We start from the raw sequence: 27,221 nt of genomic DNA on the forward strand, positions 1-27,221 counted from the left end.
TCATTGAGTTGCTTTTTCATTGTAAGATTTTGTCGCACCATTTGTCATCGAGTTCTACGCAACACTCTTGTAACCAAAACGTAAAAAAGAAAAGGAACCTAGAAAATACAAATTAAGTAGTATTTTGTAGTAATATAAATTTTGATTGGTTCAACAAGTTTAAAGGACATCCAGGAGTGCACAGCAGTATAGGCAAGATTGTGATCTGACTGAAGTTCTGTGATGCTATTCTTCAACAATAACGTTGTCTGCCGCGACATTTGTTCAAAACCCTGATGGTGTACGAAGTATGCGTGATTAGTAGATCTTTACAGAGGGATACAGTATGGGGGCTTTTTTAAATAAACCTGAGACTAAGAAGTATAATGAGAGCGGAGAAGGTAACGGTCTTCGCTATGGCGTGGCGTCAATGCAAGGCTGGCGCGTGGAAATGGAAGATGCCCATCACGCTCAGCTTACACTAAATGGAACTTTGTCGGACTGGTCATATTTCGCAGTATTTGATGGCCATGCGGGGGCCCGGGTGTCGGCTCACTGCGCGGACAATCTTCTGGAGTGTATCCTGCAAACCGAGGAGTTCAGGCGGGACGACATAGTGGAGGCGATTCGCGCTGGTTTTCTAGACCTAGACAAAAAAATGCGTGAACTACCTGAGCTGTGCAACGGGGAGGAGAAGTCAGGATCGACGGCCGTGTGCGCTTTCGTGTCGCCAAAACAAATATACATAGCTAATTGCGGAGATTCGCGCGCAGTACTGGCAAGAAACGGAGCTCCGATATTTGCGACACGGGATCATAAGCCCGAGCTACCGTCGGAGAAATCGCGCATTGTGCAAGCTGGTGGAACAGTGATGATACAGCGGGTTAACGGGAGCTTAGCTGTATCGCGCGCATTGGGTGACTATGAATACAAGAAGGTGCTGGATAGAGGACCATGCGAGCAGCTGGTGTCCCCCGAGCCAGAGGTGTCTGTACATGAGAGGCTCGAAACTGAGGATGAGTTCCTGGTGCTGGCATGTGATGGAGTGTGGGATGTGATGAGTAATGAGGCTCTTTGTGCATATGTTCACTCATTGCTGCAGTTAACTGATGACCTAGTGGCTGTCACTAACCAAGTCATTGACACCTGTCTATATAAGGTATGTAAAACCTTATTCTAATATAATATAACATTTTCATAATATATATTCAAACATAGATAAGTTCAGTCATAGTGGTTATCAATTATTTGATGCTCCATCCTTTGAATAATGGAAACATGATTTAAACATGAGTTTCCAAATTTGACTTAAGAATTGCTAAGAGACCATAGGTTGTGGATATCCTTATTATAGTTGATAATGTGATTGGAAATTAATTTATAAGTAAACATTTAATGTGATGTAATTTCCTTATCACATGCCAACTTAGCTATACGTTGTTACAACCATTGTTATGGCCCTATATAAAATAATAAAATCTTATAGAAAATATAAACAATATTAAACATTTTTGTAAGAAGGCCATAAAAATGTTCAATGAATGAGCATATAATTGAATTAACTGACAACAGGGAGATTGATGTGGCATCAGAAATCTAATTAACAGCATTGACCTTGCTTCCGCAGGTAACACAACTGGCTTTGTTATTGTTTCATTCATGAATTTTGTTATAAGACAGTTATAAAAAGTGATAAACAACTAGAATTTACACTTCAAGGTTACCTGAATAAAATTAGTCTTTCTTTGAGTATTAAAAAATAGTATTTAATTGGTTTTCTATTAATGATAGATATGGTAAATATTTACTTAGTACATGATTTTTTTTGTTACTGATAACTATGAGTATGTGATTAAATGTGAATATTTAAATTAATATGTATGATGAGGTTTTACTTTAAAAACAAGCATTAGTTTCTCATAGTAAAGCTACACATATTATATTTTGAAGTCATAAGTGCATGTAAATTACATGTTATTTAAAAAAAATCAAGTTAAAACCAAGAAATATTATTCAGAATTAATAATTTATACTAAAAAGTGATACAAACTGAAAACAACATTGAAAGTAATATTGTATTTCATTGTCAAAACAGTTATCTTTCACCACCTATTGATATTATCCTTTTTAATTTCATTCTTTGATATAAGCTATTAAATGGAACACAGGAACCAGTGGTACAGTATTTTTTTTAACTTTACATCAAAATATTAAAGTTCTGTCAAATTCGGTACTACTTTTATGTTTGGTAGCACAGCTGTAATTCTATAATCTATATATATAAAAATGAATTGCTGTTCGTTAGTCTCGCTAAAACTCGAGAACGGCTGGACCAATTTGAATTATTTGTGGAAGTCCAGAGAAGGTTTGAAAAGTGAATAAATAGGAAAATGCTCAGAATTAAATAAAAATATCAAATTTGTTTTTCGTTTGATGTGTCCATACATAATTTCTATGAGAGAATTTATTGATGCACAGTTTGACAGTTCTGCTGTGAAACAATTTCATTACGACAGCAGGGTGCATATTTTACAAAGTAATTCTTGATGTTATGATATATTATTGACAAATTCATAAAAAATATTATTTTATTTATTATATACAGAACAACGTCTGTCGGGTCAGCTAGTCATTTAATAAAATACAAAAGCGATATAAACATATCATCTACATCTGTAAGAAAACACATGATTTGAAACAACAATTGTTCACATGTGACCTATTAGTAAGCCACCCCTTAGAAGATTTTTTGAAACTTTTCAAATCTATATTTACATCAATTGTTGTTACATATTTTCCAATTAACTGAGTAATGATGTGTAAAGCAATAAAAGGCATTTATTTTCTGAAAATTGATTCCTTTAGAATTCTTTTTGATGTCATTTCTAATAACTACTAGATAGTACTACCGCTTCGGAAACAAATGGCGCTCTGAGAGAGTAGAAGCGGCGCAAGAACTCTCCCAGCATTCTTTTTTTTGCTCTCTTTTCAATTAAAATATACAATAATATATACAAATAATACTATATCTTAGTTTTGTCAGAAAATGCTTCGAGAAAATGGCATGGACATTTAAAAGAATTGTAGTCGCTGAACGAAATGCAGATAATCCAGATTCCGGCTTAGTGTTATAATATACAAACCAACAGATGGTAGTGAGGTGGGTCTTTACAAAAGGAATACATACATGTACAAAAAAATCTTTATAAATTGAAAATAATAATTATGAATGAGAAGAAAACATTATTTATGATTCAAGAATTTTCTTAGCAAACCGTCCAAGAGACACATCAATTATTGTTAATCTTGGCTTGACTAGTTCAACTCTCAGTTGGTAAGAGCACTCGGCGAAACCCAAGAGGGCGGGGGTTTGAGACCCACAAATATATAAAATCCATCCATAAATAAAATTTGAGTATAAAACATATATATCATCTAAAAAAATTTTGCCTATTCTATATTTTGTTGGAATGAAAATTCAGCTAAAAACCAGATTTATTGTCTTGCTTATTTTATTAATGTTACTAATTTATAATGTGGAGATCTTTTTCAATTTAAATTGCAGATATTCCATTTTTTTTTATTACATTTTCAGAGTCTAATAAGTAGCTGCTAGATATTTATTAAATACATTCCAACTGTTCAAAACCCAGTTTAAGCTTTAACTTTAGCATCATTTTATACACATAAATCAATTGGCTTTTTTGTGCAATTTAGCAATTGAATTTAAAAATCATTTTTTATTATGGACTCAATACTTATGTCTGAAATTATATCCACATAAGAATCAATGGTAGGATGTATGTAGCTGAAGGATGTATGAGAGGAAGGAATCACTATAATCAGAGAATCAACCCTACCAGCTGTTATAGCTTTCACATCCCAACTCTTTCCGAACAAAACTTGAACCAACTCATTATTTTCTATTTCACTTTTGGTTGTCATGAGAAATTAGAAAAAGTTCTTTAAGAAACTGTGGATCATGAAACCTAATAATTTCATTCTGAAGGATGAGAAGTAGATGACGAAAAGTATCTATTGCCTATAGTCCTTGCTGTTTGTATGTGTTCGTCTTTACTCTTGAATAAACTATTTGGAAATACACAGTTCTTTACAGTAATCTGGAGACCCAAAAAATTTTTTAAACCTAATCTGTTATTATCATAATTGTTTCTTGTTGTAATTTTTGTATACAGACAGTTTATTTTTTTCTTTTGTCTCTTATTATTATTATTATTTATAATAGACTAAGCAGCTTTCGCTGATGCGTCTATATCATTTGCCATATCTATCCAAACATTTGTCCAGTCTATTTGTAAACTGATTAACAGATTTTGATTTAACCACATCCTTGGGCAATCTATTCCATATATGAACGACTCTGTTGGTCAGAAAGTGTTTTAATGGATTTGATGATGCTAATTGATATTATAGCTTCATATCCTGTCCAATATTATATCCAATATTCCTAGACCAATTTTGATGGCACACTATGTATGTAACTTTGGCATATAAAATATATAACAGTTGGTGTCCACTCATAGTTATAACTCATAAACCTTGTGTATCTTATGTTGAGATGTTTGTCTAAGAATCTAAAATTAATTATGTTGTGCGTGAGAGAAAATAGTCATGAAAACTTATATGCAACAAAAGATTTCTAAAGAAGATAAGTTGTGAATGGGTCTATTCAATTGACACCCACACTCGGTGAGAGGAAATTAAAGTCTGCCGCGAAGGGTGCATGCAACCCACACTGAATCCACAATACAGAATGTGTCATTCATTATATTGAGTAAACTTGGTGTACATCAAGCTATATGTTTAGATATGTATGAATGCATGCCTTAGTATGTGATACTCAATGGTAAAGATCTAAATTTAATACAATGATGAGGCCACCTAAGATTACAATTTATTCAAATTCATATTCGCCAAATTCGGCGTGAAGCCAATTCTGCCGTGAAGCAGTGTGTATGTGATGTGTAAACTTTACTGCGTTTCGGTCTGAAAGGCGCCATAGCTAGTGAAATTACTGGGCAAATGAGACTTAACATCTTATGTCTCAAGGCGATATTTCTGGCGCAATTGTAGTGCCCCTCAGAGTTTTTGGGTTTTTCAAGAATCCTGAGTGGCACTGCATTGTAATGGGTAGGGCGTATTAATCACTAACAGCTGAACATCCTGCCCGTCTCATCCCTTATTTTCTGTACACAAAGATGATGATAATATTTGGCGGCATTGCCTATAACAGGACTCAGTCTATAAGCCAAACCTTCAAATTCAGCGGTAATCTATTTAAAATAGTACAAAAAGAATATTGGGAGAATTTCTCGGGACACGACTTCTCCTTGAGAGCTTTATGTGCAAAGCAGTGGTAGAATTGATGTATAAGTAATCTTCAATGTAACGATGGCCGTTGGTCGCATTGTGAATGAAAGTGTCGTATTTTCCAGGGGAGCAAAGACAACATGAGCATCGTGCTGGTGGTGTTCCCCGCCGCGCCCAGGCCGGACCCCGAGGCGCAGCGCCGCGACCGCGAGTTGGACGACACGCTGCGACAGCGGCTCACAGGTTGTTATCACTCTCTACTGCATGCGTGTGCGCAGCAGCCGGCCGGCAGCCACCCGTCCGGCGACAGCTCCCGCGCCTGACGCTGTTGGATGGGGAACTGGCGGCCAACCTTATTGACAAAATAAAGAACTATCGTTGGTACATAACTAACAGTAGCAGTAATGCACTGAACTGCTTAAGTGGTCTTTAGCGGCTGCAGCGGTAGCAGGTGATAGAAGTCACGTGTGCGTCTCATCACATCTATATTAACCTTTATTGGGTGTTTCAACTGGTGATTACACCTGCGCCTTATTGGCCAACTTCAAACATGGCAGCCCTAGCGGTTGAAAGTTATCGTGCCTTCCAAAGACTGGCCTGATTATCTGCGATCATATTTGAGGGTAAAAATAGGTGCAGTTGACAAACGCGTCATCTGGAGCCATCTTATATTAAATAGTAATATGTGAAGTTTTGATATAGCTGTTTGAACCGAAAAAATGTATGAGCAGCTTCACAACAATCCAATTTTTTATATACTGTAGTATGCATAAATGTACTATTGTACTTTAAATATATTTTCTCCATCTTAATCAGATAGTTGAAAAATACTTTGATCACAACTCTTTGGTCCAACTAACGTGTTCGATTTTAATGTGGCATATGACGTCATGTCATGCCCCCCGAGTAGTCCCTCATTCAGATTGTTGGTTTGAATATAGCCGCGTGGAGCAATCACCTCAAGAAAATACAAGAGGCGTCGATGTTGAGTACTTCGGGTATTCGTACTAATTTTGCTGAGCTAATAAGAGGAATGTCTCCACTGACAATGCTCTCCCCCAGACCGCCTCTGAAATTTTTCCGCAATTTATTTATTTCCCTTTTAGTGTTGAGTGCTTTCGCTCAGTTTTCCATTCAAATTCGCGACAAAATCATCTGCTGGACTCAACATCCCTATTAATTATATTTAGATATATTCAGGTTATTGACATGTCGGTTACAAGTACTATTTTAGGGCAATTTCTATTGACGCAGGGTATAAAAGAATGTAAGATTACATATTACTTAAGTACAAAATTAATATAAAAATATTGTTACTAATATATTCATTATCGTCGTATTTATTTATCATATATCATAGGCATAGTAAGATACCTCCCATTATTTTTCTTAGGTTTGTATGTTAGAAGTTGTACTTATCGAATCTATATTGCTGTCCCTGTTTAAGCTAACATAGACGATAGACACGATATATTTTGTATTTCTCTACTATCATGTAGGTGCACGTTTATTAGTTTTAAAAGCGAATAGACCAAAAATATATCACCCCCCATCAGTTATATCACCGGTCTTCGACAACACTTCTATAATGCTTCGACATGCTCGAAATCTCGACCGATTGCTAAGTCCGCGGACATCTGGATTGGGATAGAAAGTGGCTTCAAAGAAGCTGGGCAGAGCACGGCAATACTTCAAACCGGCCCACATTATAGCGCTGTACAAAGCGCAGGTCCGGCCACATATGGAGTATTGCTGTCATCTCTGGTCTGGCGCACCCCAGTATCAGCTCGATCCATTTGACCGCGTGTTGTCTGAACCGCTAGATCACACGGTGTTACAAAGAGACCTCGCCTCAATGTGTGTCTTCTACCGCACCTATCATGGAGATTATTCTGAAGAGCTGTTCTCTATGGGTAACTTAAAAAAAGCGCGTACACTTTTCTAAAAAGCCGGCAACGCTCCTGTGGTTCCTTTGGTGTTGCAAGAGAATGTGGGCGGTGGTGACTTGGCACACGTTCCAGCGAAGTCCAGAGATAATGTGGCCGTGTAGTTAGTAACAACCAAATGTTGAAGCGCCGCAGTAATGACAGTTGAGGCGTGACGTCATTCATTTTTCAATATTCGTGGATGATTGACGTATTTTATACTTTAATGTTATTGATTATTAATCTCAATATTTAACTCAAAACAGTCATTTTTTAAATGTTTTTTACATACTTAGTTTTTGGTTTATGAATACTGTCATTAATATCAGAACACGTGTAACTTATATATAAGTACTTATCGTAGTAAACAAATTACGTAGTAAGACGTAATAAGTGGTTGTAAGTGACCATAATAGCACAAGAGCCAGTGAATGCCAGAGCTTCTTCATTTTATTTATGGAATAAATGTTTAAGCACGTGCCGCCAACACAAGATCTATTGGCTACTATTAAGTTTAGACATCAGGGTGGTTTGATGAGTGTATGTGAGGGTAGTTAAAGGTACCTATATAAAATAACGACTCTTTTAATTTCAAAACACATATTTTGTTTAGTACATTTTCTGGAATTAAGTTGTAAAAGCATATAAATCGCCCAACAGCAGACTTATTAACTCGACTCAACCGAGTAGTAGGCATAATAAGTGTATGTTTGTACCTGCTAGGTGTAACATTATGATTATCACAGTTTCAAGCAAATTGGTTAATAAGCTTGTACATACATAACATTATTAATTTATTGTAACTTATTTAAACAAACTTGAAATCAGTTAAGTAAATTTATATAATCTGTATAACTTAGGAATTTTTTATGAGAAAAAGTGATGAGACGTTCACCCGATGGTGAGTGATACGCCCTGACCATTACATTATTATTGATTGAACTTGTAATTCTGAGTGGCATGCAATTGAACTTACCACTTTGAGATAAAAGACTGCTAAGACTCATTAGCCCAGTAAGTTTGCTAGTGATGGCGCTTTCAAAATTCAAACCGAAACACAATAATGCTTGTAGGTGCACTATTTGTTTGAAGGTAGTTAATGAAGCCGCTGTGGTGGTGGACCTACCTGGACGGCATCGTATGCAAATATTATTTTAAGATTTACACCTGGTAAAGAAAGTTCGAGATTGATAGAATGAAGAAGGTCTGGCGTTCACAGGCTCTTAGAGTATAATTATCCAACGGGGAAACTCCGAGGAGATGTTCAACAGTATCGGGTTTTTTTTGATGAATTTATTGTAATCAAGTCATTGTGACGACCTAATGAGGCTTAATCTTAAGACTGTTTCACAACAAACTAAGTGTTGTGTGGTTTTTATACAAATACAAAAATATACGGACAGAAAAAATGTATCAAAATTTATTTATTAAAAATTCAATATAACATTACAGATTAAATCTAAAGCGTTACAAATATATTATACTAAAGAAAGAAAACAAATATATTACTTACTTGGTTCAGTGGACAGAAAAGTTATATTGAAATCCATTTGTAGCGTTCTCTTTCGTTTTTTGGTTCGCAATATTTTATTAAATATCTTTTAACAGACATTTAATAGCCTTCTGAGCTCAATTTTAAAATTGGTATTTGCAATTTAATTGTTAAAATTAAAATGATATATTAAATTTCTCTTAGGTATAGTAAAACATTTAAAGTATCACATGGAGAAAAGTGCCATTTCCCAACATGGGTTTCCTTTCTACTAATGGCACTCTCGTTATGAATAGCTTTCTTCCTTTTGTGAAACTTACATATTTGGCTCTATTCGAGCTCCATCATCATCTCAGCCGGAAGACGTCCACTGCTGGACAAAGGCCTCCCCCAAAGATTTCCACGACGATCGATGGCGGCGACGTGGGGCGGGTCGTTCCCTTCCCTAAAATATGGTCGAGGGAGGCGATGGCTGGTCCATGCGTCATGCTCGTGAACGGATGCTACTCGTGGGGGCTGGATGATCTTGTTACCGGGAGGTTCCGCTTGATGTGTTTTTTTATTATTATTATTTCCTTTAAAGTTATTATTTTATGAAATGCTCACATAATGCCTCTATTTATTTACGGTATGTGTGGATTGATGCATCTACTACTGTACTCAATAACTCTTGTGTTTATAAATATGAATTTACTTTTTTCTTTCTTTTTTTGACTTACTCATGTAAGCCTTTCAGTTTTTGACATTTAAGTATTTTAGTTGCGTCACTTTGCATATATTGTAATTGAAATGATTTGTAAAACAACTAAAATGTAAATCTTGACTTAAAACTTTCTTGCTACTTCTTCTCATTAGCTCAACCCTTTACGAAGTAGCGGTAAATTCAATAAGAAACAATATTTTTTTTTTTTTTTTTGACATTCATAAGTGTCATTTCTGTGGCCTACATGAATAAAGTGTTTTTGAATTTGAATTTGATCGGTTCTGCGCTACCCTCATACAACGTATTCCGGCGATCTTGACCAGATCGTTGGTCCATCCTGTGGGGGTTACCAACACTAAGTCTTCCGGTACATGGTCGCTATTCGAGATTTTTAGAATTCGCGTTTTCAAAATATAAATTTTATCCGCAACTTTCATAGGTATGCTGCAGTGCAGCTCAGAAGATTTAGTTCAGACATATCCTATTAATATTATAAATGTGAAAGTTTGTATGTCTGGATGTATGTTTGAACTTCTTTAACGCATACACTACTGAATGGATTTTGATGAAACTTTGCAATAATATAGCTTACACACCAGAATAACATATAGGCTATAATTTATAAAAATATTGTGTGAATTATCTATACATTTAAATAAAATTGAAGTGTCTGTTTGTAATATTGAAATAACCGTTTTTTACTAAATGTATATTATGAATATATATACGGTACATACACCAAAATAACATTTTTTACAATTTTTGTCTGTCTGTCTGTCTGCCCGTTTGTTCCGGCTAATGCGGCGACTTTTATTGGCAGGTAGCTGATGTAATAAGGAGTAACTTAGGCTACGTTTATTTTAGAAAAATAAAGCAATGTCCAAGAAACGGTCTAACTCTAAAAATAATTTTGGCAATGTTCTAAAGTCATACACTAGAAGCGTGTAGCTGGTGTATATAGTTAAATTATAGTAGAAAGAAATTTTATTTATGAATTTTGGAAGTCCTTTTTATATATTGATGTTTTACCCAAGATGTTTCTTGGTCTGTTTGAAATGAGTACTTGTTATTCGACAGAGAGGTTCCCCCTGTGTAACTTATTTATTTATTTTATTAGGAAGCCAACGTGCATACAACTATCTTAATCGTTGTATACTCCACTTACAGGCTAACTCGACATGCTTAATAGTATTATATACATCCTTTGTTAAACTAAAACTTTTGAAAACAATTTTTGATAAAAAAATTTACAAATTAAAGCCACAAGCAAAAGGCTTATAAAAAAAAATAACTATGTTCTTACTTAATAACCAAGAAAAACTAAAGAATAAAACAATAACTACGAAAAAATGACCAACCATCTTGCAGTACTTTCATAATTTTTTTGACTTCTTTTTTGAAACATGGGGCAGAGTGCTGAAAAATATCTATACCAGCTCTTTTAGCCAAGTTGTTGTAGGTGACAACTATTCTATTCAAAGGGGTGGATCTGGTTAACTTATGTTAACCTAGGTTCGATCTAGTTAACTTGTCGTAATGGTTGCAATGTCACACCCCAATAGTAGATAATTCAGCATTTATTTACATTTCTGCAAAATATTTTGCTTTTACATAGCAGCTAGCATGTACAGCGCATTTATTGCACGATATGTATGTTATTGAATATCAATGTAATGTTCGTAAAACACACCGGGCTTGAAGGTTCGCATGTTGGATGTGGGAAAGGATCGCATGTGTCTTACACGTAATGATTTGGAAATTTGGATCTCCATCAAATGTGTCTTGTGCATGACAACAATAGTAGATTGTTAACCGAGGGTCGAAAGAATCAATTCCCGAGGTACACACTGGCTGTTTACAAAGTCACATGGCCGCAGCATTTTTTTTAAATAGTAGTTTTTTACATAAAACACTTCACAGCTGACAGCAGTTCTATTTTTTAAAGTTTATTCCGGCCCTTAGGTGGGAAGTAATTTGTATGAGTATATCAGCATTTTCCACCCAATAACAAGCGACCGTTTATCCGCAATTTCTTTCTTCTTCCTTTTAACTTTTTTAAACAAATTTGCCCCCTTCCTTTCTTTATATCTCACCATTTAAGCCAATTCATAATCAGCTCTACACGGGCACTGTTTGTACAATTTCTTAAGAATCTTTTGCGTTCGCTACTAAAACTACTTGTTTCTTTTAGTTTCTCAGGCGTTTTAGGACTATTAATATTTAACCTGTAGGTGTCTTTTATTTGTAATGTATATTATGTTATTTTTTCTGTCTCCTGACGTCGGTATTCACTGCAGTTTAAGAGCATTCTATACATAATATGAAAATGTTTTTTTTTTTGTCAAAACTTGATAATATTACGTACTAAACACTGATAAGGCATATTTAAATGTACAGTATTTTATCATGGTTAAACAAATTCTAAATATCAATCTATTTTAAGTTCTAATCTCAAACTAACTCTACTACTGGATTATTTTTTTGGAATAAAATTTAAGTCATTGTTTAGGGAATTTAATTTTTCAGACACATTAAAGCAGCTGCTAACGAACCTTTAAGAGATTTGGTAAACTCAAATATATTAACGTAAACTACGAATATCATTGTTTGGCTCTTACAAAATAGCTATATGTCGGGCGCAACTCTGATTTCTATGGGACGCCATGTGAGCGGAGGCGGAACAGTTCAAAATGTTCCACATTGGGTACATTTCGTACTGTAACTAATGTGCTTCACTTGCTCACAATAGAGCGATATTCTGCGGCCGAGTATCATAATGAGGCGATACGTAGGTATCGTGACGCGATATCGTGACGCGAATACGTTGCAACAGCTGATCCTATCAGATAATGCGTGGAGAAGCGAGGAGGAGCTTATGTAAAGCGTGGCTGACTGTTGGCGACTTGTCAATCGAAACAGTTTCCAGTAAGGATAGATACGCTTACATCCGTAGAGACGTTCCTCGCCCTCGCACGCTACGTTTGTGTATACGCTGGTATATTGTAAGTGTAAAATGTCGCTAAAAGTAACGCGTTACGCGCATGTCAAATACTCACGTGGGTCTGTGTTAGGCATAATTCGGTCTGTAATGTGACTCATTTTATAAAATAAGGCTATTTCATTCTACCGCTGACCATAATTTTTAATAATGCATTAATTAAATCACTGAATCCAGAAATGCTTTTTATATGCGTAAGTTCATCGAGTTCCACTCGGTGGTGGAATGTGTCATTTCCGCGCGTTGACAATGGCTCGGGCAGCCATTTTAGTGACGTCACTGTGACATCACTCTTGAAACATTCGCCATTCGCCCTGTGCGCCACGTGCGGTTAAATAGATCTGGCAATGGTAGATGGCTTTACGTTTTTAGCCCTAACAATTACTATATTATTAACAGTCCTTGATCTGTGTTTGCTGTATTATAAAATATATTGTTATTATAGATTAAATTAAGTATTTAATTATGGTGGTGCAATAAGTTTAATATCTACATTTAGCTAATGTTGTAGGATGGTGCCAAACATTTGCCATAATAATAAAATTTAGTGATGTTATTAGAATACTTAACTTTTAAAGTACAATCTATTTAGTATATTCAATATGGATGATGAGTTATTCGAGGGTTAATATGAGGAAGCTAGACCTGTCCCAAATATATGATTTAGTCATTCAATTATATTTCTTCCTGGCAGATTAAAGTATTCAAGAGGCATAGAAGTAGGCTGCTAAAAAGGAAATAATAATTACCTTATATAGTGCTTAAAAGGAGTGCTCCAATCATGAATATTGATTTATATACATACTTGATAAAGAAGATGTATTTGTACCTTATAATGAAAAAATATGCATCAAAAATGCGCCAAGGGAACGCAAATATTAATGCATTTCCCACCTAAGGCAGATAAGTGTTTGTAAAACTGGAATAAGATCTCTCATAATATAAAAAAACCCTAACCCCGTTATTCATAATGGTCCGCTAACTTTAAACAGCCGCTAAGGAGTGTTTTTTCTCATTCTGACTTAGGTCAATAGAAGAAGACAGAGTGAGAATTAGCAATGCTTTAAGTTAGCAGGCTATTATGAATAAGGGGGTAAATCTTTCAGTAGCACATTATTTAAAATTCTTTAATTAAATTCAACAAATGTTAATCCCAAATGATTTGATATGACTAATTACTGCCAAAATAATGACCTAACATCATTGATTTTAGTAAACACTGGTAATAAAAGAGTGCAACCCTCTAGTAACTCATACCTTTATTTTTACTGTTTTATTTTGTTTTTTAATATTTATTTGTGTAATACAAAAAAAAAACATGACATATTGTTTACGAAGTTAGGCATTTTGTACAAGATAATAAGGGTTACCATTTAGAAAATATATTTTCTATTAAATAGAATATAAATATTTTAAACTTTGTTATACATTTTAGTAGATAATATATTATATAGTATTTGTAAGCTTTAGTAACGATTACCTCTAGTAATAATTAAATTTATTAATAACGATTTTAAATCATAGCAATTATATTAATATAGATAAAAAGTTAATAATACCGTGTGATATTTTTGTGTCTTCGCGATTTACATTGTTGTGTCTTGTAGTTTTAATTAGTCGATGTCAATATTTCAAATATATTATTTAAAAAAATAAACACATGGTTTCATTGCTTTAGTCCTTTGCCTTGTTAAATTTGGCGGGATTTTTTTTTTTTTTTTGGGAGGGTTAAAGCAATGACCGTGTGCTCATTCAGCCAGTCCACAGCTGTCTGAGGTTCGCTCGTGGAATGTCAACGAGTGAAGCCTTACCTAATGGCCGATTGTGACACATGCCGGCCTTATCCTACTACTATACAATATGTAATTGTTCAAGTTCAAGTTTGCGCGACCGATTTACGTAACATTTAACATGCTTTAGTTAATATATCACAACATATAACAATTGCTGTTAGTTAGCTCCATTAAAAATCAGAAACAGGTTTAACGATTTTACTATTTCTCTCATTATTTTGTTTGTCCCAATACCCCCTGTGTTTTTAAAAGGAATAACATTTAAAAGAATGAATAATTAGAAAAGACCCAAAGGTTTGAAAATATTTTGATTTGATTTGATTTAAATTGAGCTCATTTTCCTCATTAGCATGGCATTATGTTGTTTCAACAACGGCTCTTACTGTTTTATCTTTTTAAATTTATAACATTATAATAGAAATATTTCATAATAATATTCTTACTGTCTCTCCTGTGGAAGGTATACCACAAGTTAGCCAATGTCACGTTCAAGTAGACCACCAAGCTTTTTTTGTTTTCTAATTATAATGGTAGTGAACGGTGCTTAAGATTCAAACAAGTTTTATTTTCGTATTTTATATTTATACGTTTAGATAGTCTGTGACAGCTGTGAAAACGTCGAAAAAAAATTGAAGTTGACGGTTGCATTGTGGTGAATGCACGCACACTAACACAAAGTGACATACAAATCGCGAGTGTAAGACGTAGCTTGTCACGCACACTAAAGTAATAAACCTGGCCTGTTTTCATTGCTTATCTAGCAGCAAGCCGCTCTATCTGGACGTATAAATTATCTAAGAGAAATATATATAAAAATTATCTAGTAGCCTATCTAAATTACGTATTTTTGATACTACTTCAATCCACACAATCCATATACAATTATTGTAATAATCTGGCCAAACCGTGAGAAGCGAAGATAGGTCATAGTCAACAAGACTATTCAGATAATTTTATTATTTTCACATATTTTAATACTAGGAAAATTATCACAGAATAATGAGGGTAGTAAATATTTTGCTAATATTGGAGTATCATTCTAAAGTAGATTATCCTCTTTTGAAATCACAAACTGAAAAAAGTTGAATTGCAAGCATGATTGTAGTTTGTTGTAATAATGATTGTGAGTATTATACGTAATTAAATATCAATTATGGCGGATGTAATGAGCATTTATAAACTCGTGGTTTGTGACTCAGGCTCTGTTAACGGCTGGATCACTTGGCGTTGCGTAGAGACGTCGCTTCATTGTGTGTCTTCTACCGCATTTATCACGGGGAGTGTTCCGAAGAGCTGTTTAACCTGATTCCTGCCGCCGAATTCCACCTTCGCACGACACGCCACAAGTTAGGATATCATCCTCACCATCTGGATGTGTGGCGGTCCTCCACAGTGCGGTTTTCTAGGAGCTTTCTTCCACGTACTACAAAGCTGTGGAATGAGCTTCCTTGTGCGGTGTTTCAGGGACGATACGACATGGGTACCTTCAAAAAAAGCGCGTACACCTTCCTTAAAGGCCGGCAACGCTCCTGTGATTCCTCTGGTGTTGCAAGAGATTGTGGGCGGCGGTGATCACTTAGCAACAGGTGACCCGTACGCTCATTTGTCCTCCTATTCCATTTGACCCCCATAGTCAAATTACTTTAAAAATTCTAGGTGATGTTTTATTATTACCTACCTACTTTCTCTACTTGCATTTACTTTAGTTTTACATCATGTAGGTATCAACTTGTGCACACTTATCGACATTGTAGTTGAGTTTTTGAAATTACAGCAATGTAGTTGGAGGTACTTAATATTAAATTATTATTGATTCCTCTGGTGTTGCAAGAGATTGTGGGCGGCGGTGATCACTTAGCAACAGGTGACCCGTACGCTCATTTGTCCTCCTATTCCATAAAAAAAAGGCACGTACAGGCTGTTTGTATCATCTTATGAAAACATGAACAGCGATTTATTTTCTCAAAATTCATTTATTCCGAGTTTTTTGTGACGTCATTTATACACTACTACTTACATACGCGTTTGATTCTCAAGGAACTTTTTCTACACAGTAAGACCTAGTTCACCCACATGTGGTTCTCAAGGGGCGTTCTTCTACAAAACCAATTGAACCACATTTGATCCCCATGGACCTTTATTCCGTAATGTGCAAATAAATCACCCACATGTGGTTCTCAAGGGTCGTTCTTCCACAGAACCAATTCCCCATGGACTTTTATTCCACGTTGTACAAACAAATCGTCCACATGTAATTCTTAATGATCTGTGTTACGCATTGTACAAACAAATCAAACACATGTGATTTTCAAGGATCTTTATTCCACATTGTACAAACAAATCAACCACATGAAATTCTCAAGGATCTTTTTTCCACATTGTACACACAAATCAACCACATGTGATTCTCAAGGATCTTTATTCCACATTGCACAAACAAATCAACCACATGTAATTCTCAAGAAGTTTAATTCCACATTGTACAAACAAATCGTCCACATGTAATTTTCAATTATCTTTGTTCCACATTGTACAAACAAATCAACCACATGTGATTCTCAAGGATCTTTATTCCACATTGTACAAACAAATCAACCGTATGTAATTCTCAAGAAGTTTTATTCCACATTGTACAAACAAATCATCCACATGTGATTCTCAAGGATCTTTATTCCACATTGTACAAACAAATCAACCGTATGTAATTCTCAAGAAGTTTTATTCCACATTGTACAAACAAATCATCCACATGTGATTCTCAAGGAGCTTTATTCCACACTGTAAAAGCAAATCAACCACAAGTAATTCTCAAGAAGTTTTATTCCACACTCCGATAATTGTGTATGTAACGGAATCCTTCACCCTCTATAAGGTGACTAACTTTTATAAAAATACTTTAAATTTTAAATAGAAAATATTTTTTACATTGGAGACTTAGTTCAGTAGCGCCAAATGTGGCTATAGAGTCCATACTTTCAATATTTAATAACTATTTGCAGGGATTCCCAAACTGCTATTGGCAAGAAACCTCTTTTCTAAAAAGTACTGATAATGACCCCCATAGTCAAATTACTTTAAAAATTCTAGGTGATGTTTTATTATTACCTACCTACTTTCTCTACTTGCATTTACTTTAGTTTTACATCATGTAGGTATCAACTTGTGCACACTTATCGACATTGTAGTTGAGTTTTTGAAATTACAGCAATGTAGTTGGAGGTACTTAATATTAAATTATTATTAATTCTTATAACAAGTTGGTTGGTACAATAACATAACACAACTTATACAGTATCATGAAAGTTTCAAATAAGGACTTGTGTTAATTAAAAGGGGTCGGTTTTTGACCACGTCAAACTTCGAAATCAGTTTTTGTTAAGTTGACCAGAAACCGATATCGACTGCAATCGACATGCTTGAGCTGGAATAACGAACTTAATGTAGTTTCTGTAGAGTGTATGTGAAGGAACAACTGTACAGACTTGACAAAATATATGATTTGTGACAATAAAGACACGATTGTGAAATAGGTGGGACTGAACGAATCATTGGTGGTCCCCATTTTAGAATCGATTCTTTATTTGCACGAATTATAGGTACCAACAATAATGAAAAAATATCATACGATTGGCTTAGTGATAATACCCGTTTTTCTGGCGTGAAGCAGTAATGTGTAAGCATTGTTGTGTTTCAGTCTAAAAGACAAGTGAGACTTAACATCTTATGTGTCAAGATGACGAGCGCAACTGTAGTGCCGGCACTGGATTGCATTGGTTAGGACGTATCAATGACCATCAGCTGAACGTCCGGTCTCGTCTCGTCCCTTGTTGTCGTAAAAAAATTATCAATTTTTTAAATTAAATTTGTTTAAGATATAATTAATTAATTTAAAGTAATAAATATTTCAGCGCTGATAGAGAGTAACGCGGCGTCTGACGACCTCGACGACACGGCCGGCCGGTTCTCGCGCGTCCTCAAGCAGCTGTTGGACGAGAACATACCGGGCCTGCCTCCCGGCGGCGGACTGGCTGCCAAGTAAGTGGGGATGGAGGCCATTGTCCAGCAGTGGACGTCTTCTGGCTGTTGATGAATGAACAACAAATTATCAGTAAAGCGATGTCTAGTGAATATGTAAAGATTGGAACGAATCCCACTTTTTATTGAATTAGGCGTTACTTTGCGGAAATCCATAATTATACAAATGATTTAAGTTTTCTTTAGTGTTAATTCCGCCAATATTTGTTTTCCTCAGGACGTGTTGTCTCGCCAAAATCTGGCACGAGACTGATTTGACGAGACAACACGTCCCGAGGATGCCTCGTGTAGAGGCGAAACACGTGTCGAATTGTTTTAAAAACAAATATTGGCGAAATTAACACTAAAGAAAACTTAAATCATTTGTACGAAACCCACTGCCTATATTTCTCTCGTTATAGAGAAACATGGAATAGATGGACAAACGAGTGTACGGGCCATCAGATGGTGATTCACCTTCGTCAATACTTTCTTGCAACGCCTGTGAAACTGTGCCTTTTTGGTGCCACAGACAGCTTTACAAAATGTAGGCTAGGTATAGTAGGTTCACAGAAATATTAGATAATACACAGTACATAACATATACATAATATTTCCATATTTAAATTATTTAACAATATCCAAGTGAAGTTACGAATAGGCTACTTGCTACTTTTATGTCGAATTCACAATGTATAAATAGGTTTTATCTTGCGGATAAGCGCTATTTAAATTATAGGATGGATGTAGTAACAGATATACTAGTTAACTGCCGGGTTTAGAGAGATTACTCGAGCGTCGTGGACACCTATTGGATTGTCAGGATTACATGCTAAAAAGAAAAAAGTTTATATTATTTATGTGTACCCTCTGTCACATGTTAAAAAACAGTCTCAAAGAAATACTCAAGCGCTTCATGCGCCCTACGTGTTTCTGATAACGGAAAAAAATCTGATAGGGATGCCTATAGGCACGAAGTTGAAGAAAATAGGAAAAAAACTGTTATATAGCACGTCTTTGAGATAAGTAATTAAATGAACCCTATTGTAGCTCCTATTCAAAATACTGACGATTTGGACGTGACCAAAAATTGTGAACAATTTTTGAAAATTAAAAAAAATATCGCGACCATAAAATACTCAAACGCGTCAGTTTATTATATAGACGGTTCATCTTGATGTCCTTGTCGTCATGACCCACTCTGACATTTTTTAGAGGAATTCCCTTTTCCTGACGGTTTGAAATTTTTGGATTGAAACTTGACATTCCGATTTCCTTAAGTAACGCTCAAAATATTGGATTATTGAAATGCACACTATACAGGGCTCATGACGTTCGAACTTGTGTTTTTTGACCCTCCTTATACGATTTTTGCATAAAATACTTTAGGAAAATTTATTGAAATAGGCGTTACTTTGCGGAAATCCATAATTATTGAAATGAGTTTTCTTTAGTGTTAATTCCGCCAATATTTGTCTTTAAACAAATCGACACGTGTTTCGCCTCTACAAGAGGGATCCTCAGGACGTGTTGTCTCGCCAAAATCTGCCACGAGACTGCTGTTTTTTTATAACCTAGTAAGATTGATGATGTCATCCTTTTCACCGGGATGTATCCTCTGTTTTTCAAAGAGGTCATCAAGGATAATTAAACTTTGTTCATATGGAACATTGGTAAATAAACTATTCGGTGGAAGGTTGGTATTTTTTACTTTATTTATCAAATCTAGACTATTTTTCAAACTATACTGAAGATTGATTAAAGATTTGTTTTTTTATTATTACATTAAGTTTATTTTTAAAGACAAATATTGGCGGAATTAACACGAAAGAAAATTCAAATCATTTGATTAAAATACTTTAATTAACCTGGTACTGCAATGTTTTCAGACAAGGCCTCCTCGACAAAATCTACAGGGAGTTCTATCCGGAGCACCTGGACAGTTCGGACACGTTCGACTGCCAGGCCGAGCTCGCCGACTCATTGTCCAACAACTAGACCCACTCCCACTTACAAGGTACCCGCCGTCTCGGAGCTCGACCCTTCTATAGAGAATATCGCTGATTGTAACTAACATTGAACTAATATTGGTATGCTATGATGGTCCTTTACAAATTTGCCAATGGATGAAACGTCCTGTTCTTTGAAGTCATCTTTGGACAAGATGCCGGGGTATAGTGGTGATATTCAATGTGAAGAGAACGTCTGCTTTTCTTCTTACTTAAACCTAGTTCTATGATGAGACTATCACGGCATCCTACTGGTAAAAGCAAAAGAGTGTGTTGATGCAATTTTTATTTAAAACAATTTCGTAGTTTAAATATTTCTATTAAAAAGCGACTTTTACACAAAAACATACCTTTACATAATAAGTATCATCGAGTAATGGAATTTTCTAGAGCCTTGTTTCTTTTATACAAATACTTCGTACTCCCAACAGGTTGGATGGATAGCGCGGGGGTTTAAACACGATGACATTAGTGCGTGCGACGAGTTAAGACACCTATTTCAGGGTTTTTTTAAATACTCTTTATACCCTAGACAAAGATATTGTGAACTCATATGCACATATTTTTACATTCATGTCGTTTTTAAAAAAATCTATCATAGTAGCCTAAATGTTAAAATTAAATTAGATTCATCAATCATAAAGTATCTTTGTCTAGGCTAGCTCCGAGACTATATTTGAAATATATCCGCGATAAAAATGTTTTAAAAAGAATTTAAATATTGTTATAGATAAAACAAAATCGTACATCAGATAAAAATAAGTAAGATTCAGAAATATTAGATGAAATATTGAAAGCATTAGATGAAATATTTTTAAGATACCATTAAAAATATTATCTGATTTTCTTGTGTAAACTGTTTTGGTATTTATGAATCGTTTAATTTTTTTTACTTATTATTTGGCACCGATGTACACGAAATAATGAAATGTTGTATTTTATAAATTAAAGTTATTGAGAAGTGTGCTAACTCACAGTTGATGTTGTGTTCAGTGTGCAAGTACGTAAATGAAATTGGATCCACTAAAATTAGTGGGGCAGTCCTTTTATATGAGTTAATTTTGTTGACACATTGTCGCTCGGAAACCTTATCGCCGTAGGCCTAATATGGTCTAGAACTAAACAAACCTTAGGTTTTTAATGAAAAATTAATTGTGCAAACGGATTTTTTTGAATAATTTGACGAATTAAATATGAATAGAATATATTTTATGAATTAGAAAACTATTAGAAATGATATGTTAAATTATTACTTACAGAAGATTTAAACTAATCGGGCTATTTATGAACTGGCAACCGGCAGCCAATTAGTCAATAATACAATGGCTGCCAAGTACAGACTTATACAGCGACATTTTATAATGTATTGTTTGGTAGGCCGCGGCCGGCTGTGACGTCATTTACAGTTCACGAAACAAACGAAGATGTCAAGTGTGATGACACTGTGATTGGCAAAATGGATACTACTACTGAATTGGCAACGATTTATGTAGCAGTATGAATTTCGCATAGATTCAGCGTTTAGATCAAATTAGATTTGTCTACTTTTCAACTTGGCCTCTCTAGAAAGCATTTGCTAAATTTGGCCCAACATACATAATTTGTGCATTATAAGTCTTAGTGTAAAATGAATCTTTACATCGGCCATTAAAGTAGTTTGATTCCTTGAGAATTATTTTCATGTCAGTTAATTCGCTAACACCGCTTCGGAAACATTTCCGCTCTGAGAGAGAAGAAACACTTCCAGTATTATTTGCGTTATTTTAATATTAACACTATTGATGTAATGTTTTGTACGTCAGTTTTAAATATATTTAGAAACAATACTGGCAATATGTTGATTGATATACAAAATAATTCTCAACGAAATAAAAGGTGTCTAAACGCTGAACGTACTTGGTCTGCAGATTGTGGTTCAATATAATATAATTCACAGAACTTGTCAAACAGTTGTTTCAATTGCACAAATTTATTTAAGTAGTTGTTTACAAAAAAAATGGGCTTATAAAACATGGCGACGTTTTAGGTTTTATTATATATATCACTTCTAGATGTTATATAGATATTCGAGTTAACATAATTCAGATGTCTTAAAAAACTTTGTGTGGATTTACTGTATCATTTGTTTGCTCTGTATGTTTCTCGTCGATCATCCCTCTGTACAAAGTGCTAGATATGTATTTGGTATTCATCTGTTTTAAAACACTAATTCGAAATATTTTCTGTGACGCATCATATAGTGACAGTAGGCATATATATAAATGTACGCGTGTCTTACTTAATATTCTTTTATAATTTTTCTTGATTCACCTGTAAAATTGTATGCGACGTTTTAATAAAGCATGTGTTTATTAAGTTTCTTGTAACTTGTATTTTATTTAAAAGCTTTGAATAATAATAAAAAAAAATAAAGTTCTTGTTCACATGTTTTTCTGTGGTGATAAATGAGGGTAGAAACAAGTTAGGGTCAAAGGTTAAATTTTTATATTATATGTGAAGCGGTACAGACCTCCGCTATTGAGACCCTACTTAAAACTTGCCTCCATTCACTGACACCGCTCAAGATTAGAGATCTGTAATCACTTCACATACGTTGTCGAGAAACACATATTGTGTAACAAAGGACAGGTCAGCCAGTGATTGTTGCGATGTACTCAATTTTTTATACTTAAATGATATTCATTTTCGTCGATCGTTCATTCGATAGTCATATACTTATCACACCTGTACATAAACGCGGCTTACACGACGTAGTCAACTCTAAATGTTGTATTTTGATTTAAGATATTATTATTAGCTTTGATGAAGCATTCGGATTTTTTTTTTCATGAGAATTAATATTAATTTAATTGTTTAAAGTTCAAAGCTGTTTACTAATAGAGCTACTGGTTGGACGCACTATTGATTTTGTCATATTTTTATAGCGTTTGATTGAAAATATTATTATTTGAGAAATAAAAACGTATCCGTACTATATCCTAGTATTATTTAATGCCAAGACTAGCTCGTCACAATAACAGTTAATTATTATAATAATAAAGTTAATTATATATTAATTAAGAAATTTATTTTTAAACACAATTCCAGCCCATTTTATAAGTAACAGCAGTTAAATCTCTCTTTGATATTAAAAAATATCAAGTTTAAAGTGAAATACATAATTAATAATACGAATTAATTTTGTAACCAAAATTTATCAACGATGCGGGCCAGCCGTTCGAATAAGCTCAGTTGGTAAGAAATTTCGGACGGAACTCGAGAGGTCGCGGGTTCGAGTCCCGCATCGTTCATAAATTTTGGTGACAAATTTAAGTTGTATAATTAATCGCAGAAGTGAATGATATCACATTAAAAAGAATAAATAGTTTACATAATTAATTACGCAACACATGGTCAGCAAATCGCGAGGCGCGGAAGGCGGATACGGACTTCTTGGCACTTGCACTTAGAAAAGTATGTTCAAAAAGTATTTACCTAATTTTATTACTTGATTAAAACGAGAATCGTGTACTTTCCTTAATTATTGGTAGTGTCTCGACAGTTATAAGTTTATACAAAGTATCGTTGTTGTTTATCAACTGGTCAACTAGAACTTAATTAAACAAGCTTTATGGTGTCTTGAAGAAAAGCGGACTAAGAATCAGCATAATTTTATATAATTTACACTTTAAAGAGGAGCTGAGGAGAGAAATATAAATTTAAAAATCATTTATTCACTTTGAGTGGATAATGACATCAATATACTTTTTAACATTTGAACCACTTTGCCTTATCTTTACTGGTATGTCAATCAAGTCAATATTTATCAGCCGTATCATATACAAAGCGATGCAACAAAATTACTTAAACTTTCCAACTTAGTTGAGTTAACTTAAAAAATATTATTATACTGTAAATAAAGTTATTAGGCGAGATCATTTATACAGCCACAATCCCTTATATAAGTACATACTTAGTCTATGAAAAGGTCTGTACTCTATGACCTAAAATAGCATTGTTTATGGTGCTTTTTTAGGTCATAGAGTGTAGTATCTGTGGCACCAAAAATCAAATTTTTTTTGGTGCCACAGACGATTAAACCTAGGTGAGATATGGTTCATATAAATATTAGCACATACTATGATACATTCATCTAATTTATATTATGTTTAAATCATTAGATTAAACATTTTAATATCAACTTAAGAAAAAGTCTTAGTAATATAATTTACCAAGATAAGTTAGGCATATTCTGCTATATTCTCATTCCCCGCGTTGGCTGTATGGGTGTGCCTTTGCCATTTCTTTATGTAAAAATAAAACCACCCACCAGAGATAAGTAGATAGGTAGGTATGTATACCTACCATACATTTCCCGCCCAGCGGCAACTCGAATGTTTGTAGCCCTTGTTTGAGTAATTTAAAATTATTGTATGCGACACGTTGTATAACAGGGTCAAAAAACGCTCGTGGCGTCATTTTTGTGCAACTCAACTCGTGTTTTTGACCCTCCATATACAATGTACTATATTTATTGTGTTCAAGTTACTCCATGCCGACTTTACTCGAGTGTGATGGGCAGTCTAGTACAATACCCAAAATAAATTAAAGTGTTCAGCGTCTGATTTCGTAAAAAAAGTGTGTGTGTGTACTACGATGTGTGTATATGTAGTAATAAAGGAGTTTTACTTCTTTGGCGTAACAAAACAAAAATCCTTGAAAAACAATATTTCTCGTGCTTCTTACGTATAGTATAGAATGAACAATAATGAAATAAAGATGGTATTAAATACAACCAATGAAATTATTATTATACCTCATAATTTAGTTTTATTACTTATATTGAAATATCATTAAATAATAACTTATATGCACCACAACCATGTGGTTCAGTAGACATATGAGTTACAAGAGGCTTGGTAGCTGAAGTATGATACAAATGGTTTAGTTGACCAGATAACGAGCTTGCAGGGTGTCGGATTTGCGTGACGCGTGCATTATAACAATTAACTCTGATAATTTTCCCTAACGCGCCAAACAATTAGAACTTTAATAATGTGACAGAATCGAGAGTGCGTCTGGACCCACAGTAATTGAACTTACTAAAGAATTACCTACTGATTTTATATTGGATTTTATCAAGTTTAACAGTCTCGAACCTACAATAATTATTTATTGATTTGTATGTAATGGTGCTCTTACAGTGACGTTATAAAATGTTTACAAGCATTTGATCACAATGTTATAAAACGATTTCATGTTAGGTAATGTTGTAAACATATCTTAACAAATTATAATAGACCATATTGTGACAGGGTGTGCTCATGTGTCATGATGTCATGTGTTATCAAATGTAATAAATGTTCGTAAGCATTATACAATAGCAGTGTGAGAACACCATAATGTTTTCAACTATTTTTCTTTCACGTGTGTCAGAGCTGTAGATAACTCGTTTAGTTTTGTATCTCCTTTTGTGTGTAAATAAAATCTATACTTTTGTACCTGCTCGTGCGGATATTAGGTAGATTGTAAAATGAAAATTGTGCAAATAAGTGTTATGTTATACTCAGCCTCTTGGTTTGTGACTAGCGAGCGGCTTGCTGTGTCGTCTTCGAGCCGTGGAGTTTGGTTCAGTGCGATCTTTAACGTATTCTTTACTTTTTATGCGGCCTAAACTTAATTAGAACTCGTGCTGTGTCAATAAGTTTGCAAAAGAACAACCAGTGATGTTATAGGTACTTGATAGCGAGCATAGATATAAATATAACATATTTTTCAAGAGCTTTTTCTAGTTTCAGTTCATTTGATAAATTATCTAAGTGCTATATTTCACAGGGAGACCACGGTGACGCAACCAGTCGTCGTTACCAACAAAATATATACAGCTCTATAGGGAGTTACTCACCTGGTGTCCGTTTGGTGACGCGACCAGCTCGGACGCGTCATGACTCTGATGTCTATATGGTGTCTATTTTGGTAGCTTACGGACACCACGGTGATGCAATACTGGTTGCGCCACCGATTTCCCGGTGAAATATAACCCTTACACCTAAGTTAAGAAATGTAGCACAATGATTGTCAAATGTCTACTGTCAATGTTGAGCAAACACTAACAAATTATTAGAAATATTGTTAGTGTGAGCACACACAGAACAAGTGCAAGCGAGACACACATGACATGTCAATCATTTTTAACACGTATCGCCTATATACGAGTCATCCTCAGGTGCTGTCAACTTGTGATATCCACTAAGGATAGTGATAGTTAAAAAATAATATAAAAAAATAAGACAGCTAGTCTTCGCATCAAAATACCTGGGGGCCAGAATGATCGTGTGATTGCTCACAACTGATATATTATACTAGAACATATTACGGACATATTATACTAGAACTTGGCATGGCAGATGTTACTCTAATCTTTTCGTGTTATATTTCAATCCTCATTATCAAAAATGTCATAATATTCACACGGTAATGAATATTTTAAGCACAGTTCAACAATCTAAGTCTACCAAACTCTGCGGTCTTATGATGACAAAAGCTGAATTTATTTATAAAATTTCTGAAAATTTTTGGTAATAGGTTAGCAGTTGCTTTGATGTCTTGGGATTGTTATTTATATTAAATGTTTCGCATCTGGCAAGTTTGTATTGTTTTCCAAATCCCGAGTCTGTATGTAGTTTTCTCGGCTGACAACATTGTTCTGTATACCGTTTTGTGTGTTGAAACTACATTTAATTTTACGATTTTCTCGTGTATTAGACCAAATATTTCGGGTAGTGGGTTTGTATTTTATTGTGTCCATGTCCGAAATGATAGGTGTAGATTGTCTGGTTGTTTTTTTTTATTCGCTTTCTTCGGAAAGTAGACAAGTGTGTCACGTTATAATATCTTTGTAGACGCTTGAACAATAAATAAATAAATACCTGTACGTACCTTCATATTTTTGTTTTATTTTTCCTTCATTTAATTGGTCAACATTATTTATTGTTTTA

The 27,221-nt window shown here is 34.5% G+C and overlaps 1 protein-coding gene across 2 annotated transcripts; it reads left to right on the forward strand.

Moving 5' to 3' along the window:
* Positions 1-27,167, forward strand: LOC126979765 (protein phosphatase 1B). 2 transcript variants are annotated; one of them, XM_050829288.1, is made up of 5 exons: positions 1-1,138; positions 5,436-5,553; positions 18,130-18,256; positions 20,125-20,252; positions 20,676-27,167. In XM_050829288.1, the coding sequence occupies exons 1-4, from the start codon at positions 326-328 to the stop codon at positions 20,231-20,233; spliced, it is 1,167 nt and encodes a 388-aa protein (XP_050685245.1). In that variant the 5' UTR covers positions 1-325; the 3' UTR covers positions 20,234-20,252; positions 20,676-27,167. The 2 variants fall into 2 exon arrangements, with proteins under 2 accessions (XP_050685245.1, XP_050685244.1); XM_050829287.1 differs by having other exon boundaries at positions 2-1,138; positions 20,125-27,167.
* Positions 27,168-27,221: the final 54 nt, after the last annotated feature.

Source organism: Leptidea sinapis, chromosome 4 (genome assembly GCF_905404315.1).
Source record: "Leptidea sinapis chromosome 4, ilLepSina1.1, whole genome shotgun sequence".
Classification (NCBI taxonomy): Eukaryota; Metazoa; Arthropoda; class Insecta; order Lepidoptera; family Pieridae; genus Leptidea; species Leptidea sinapis.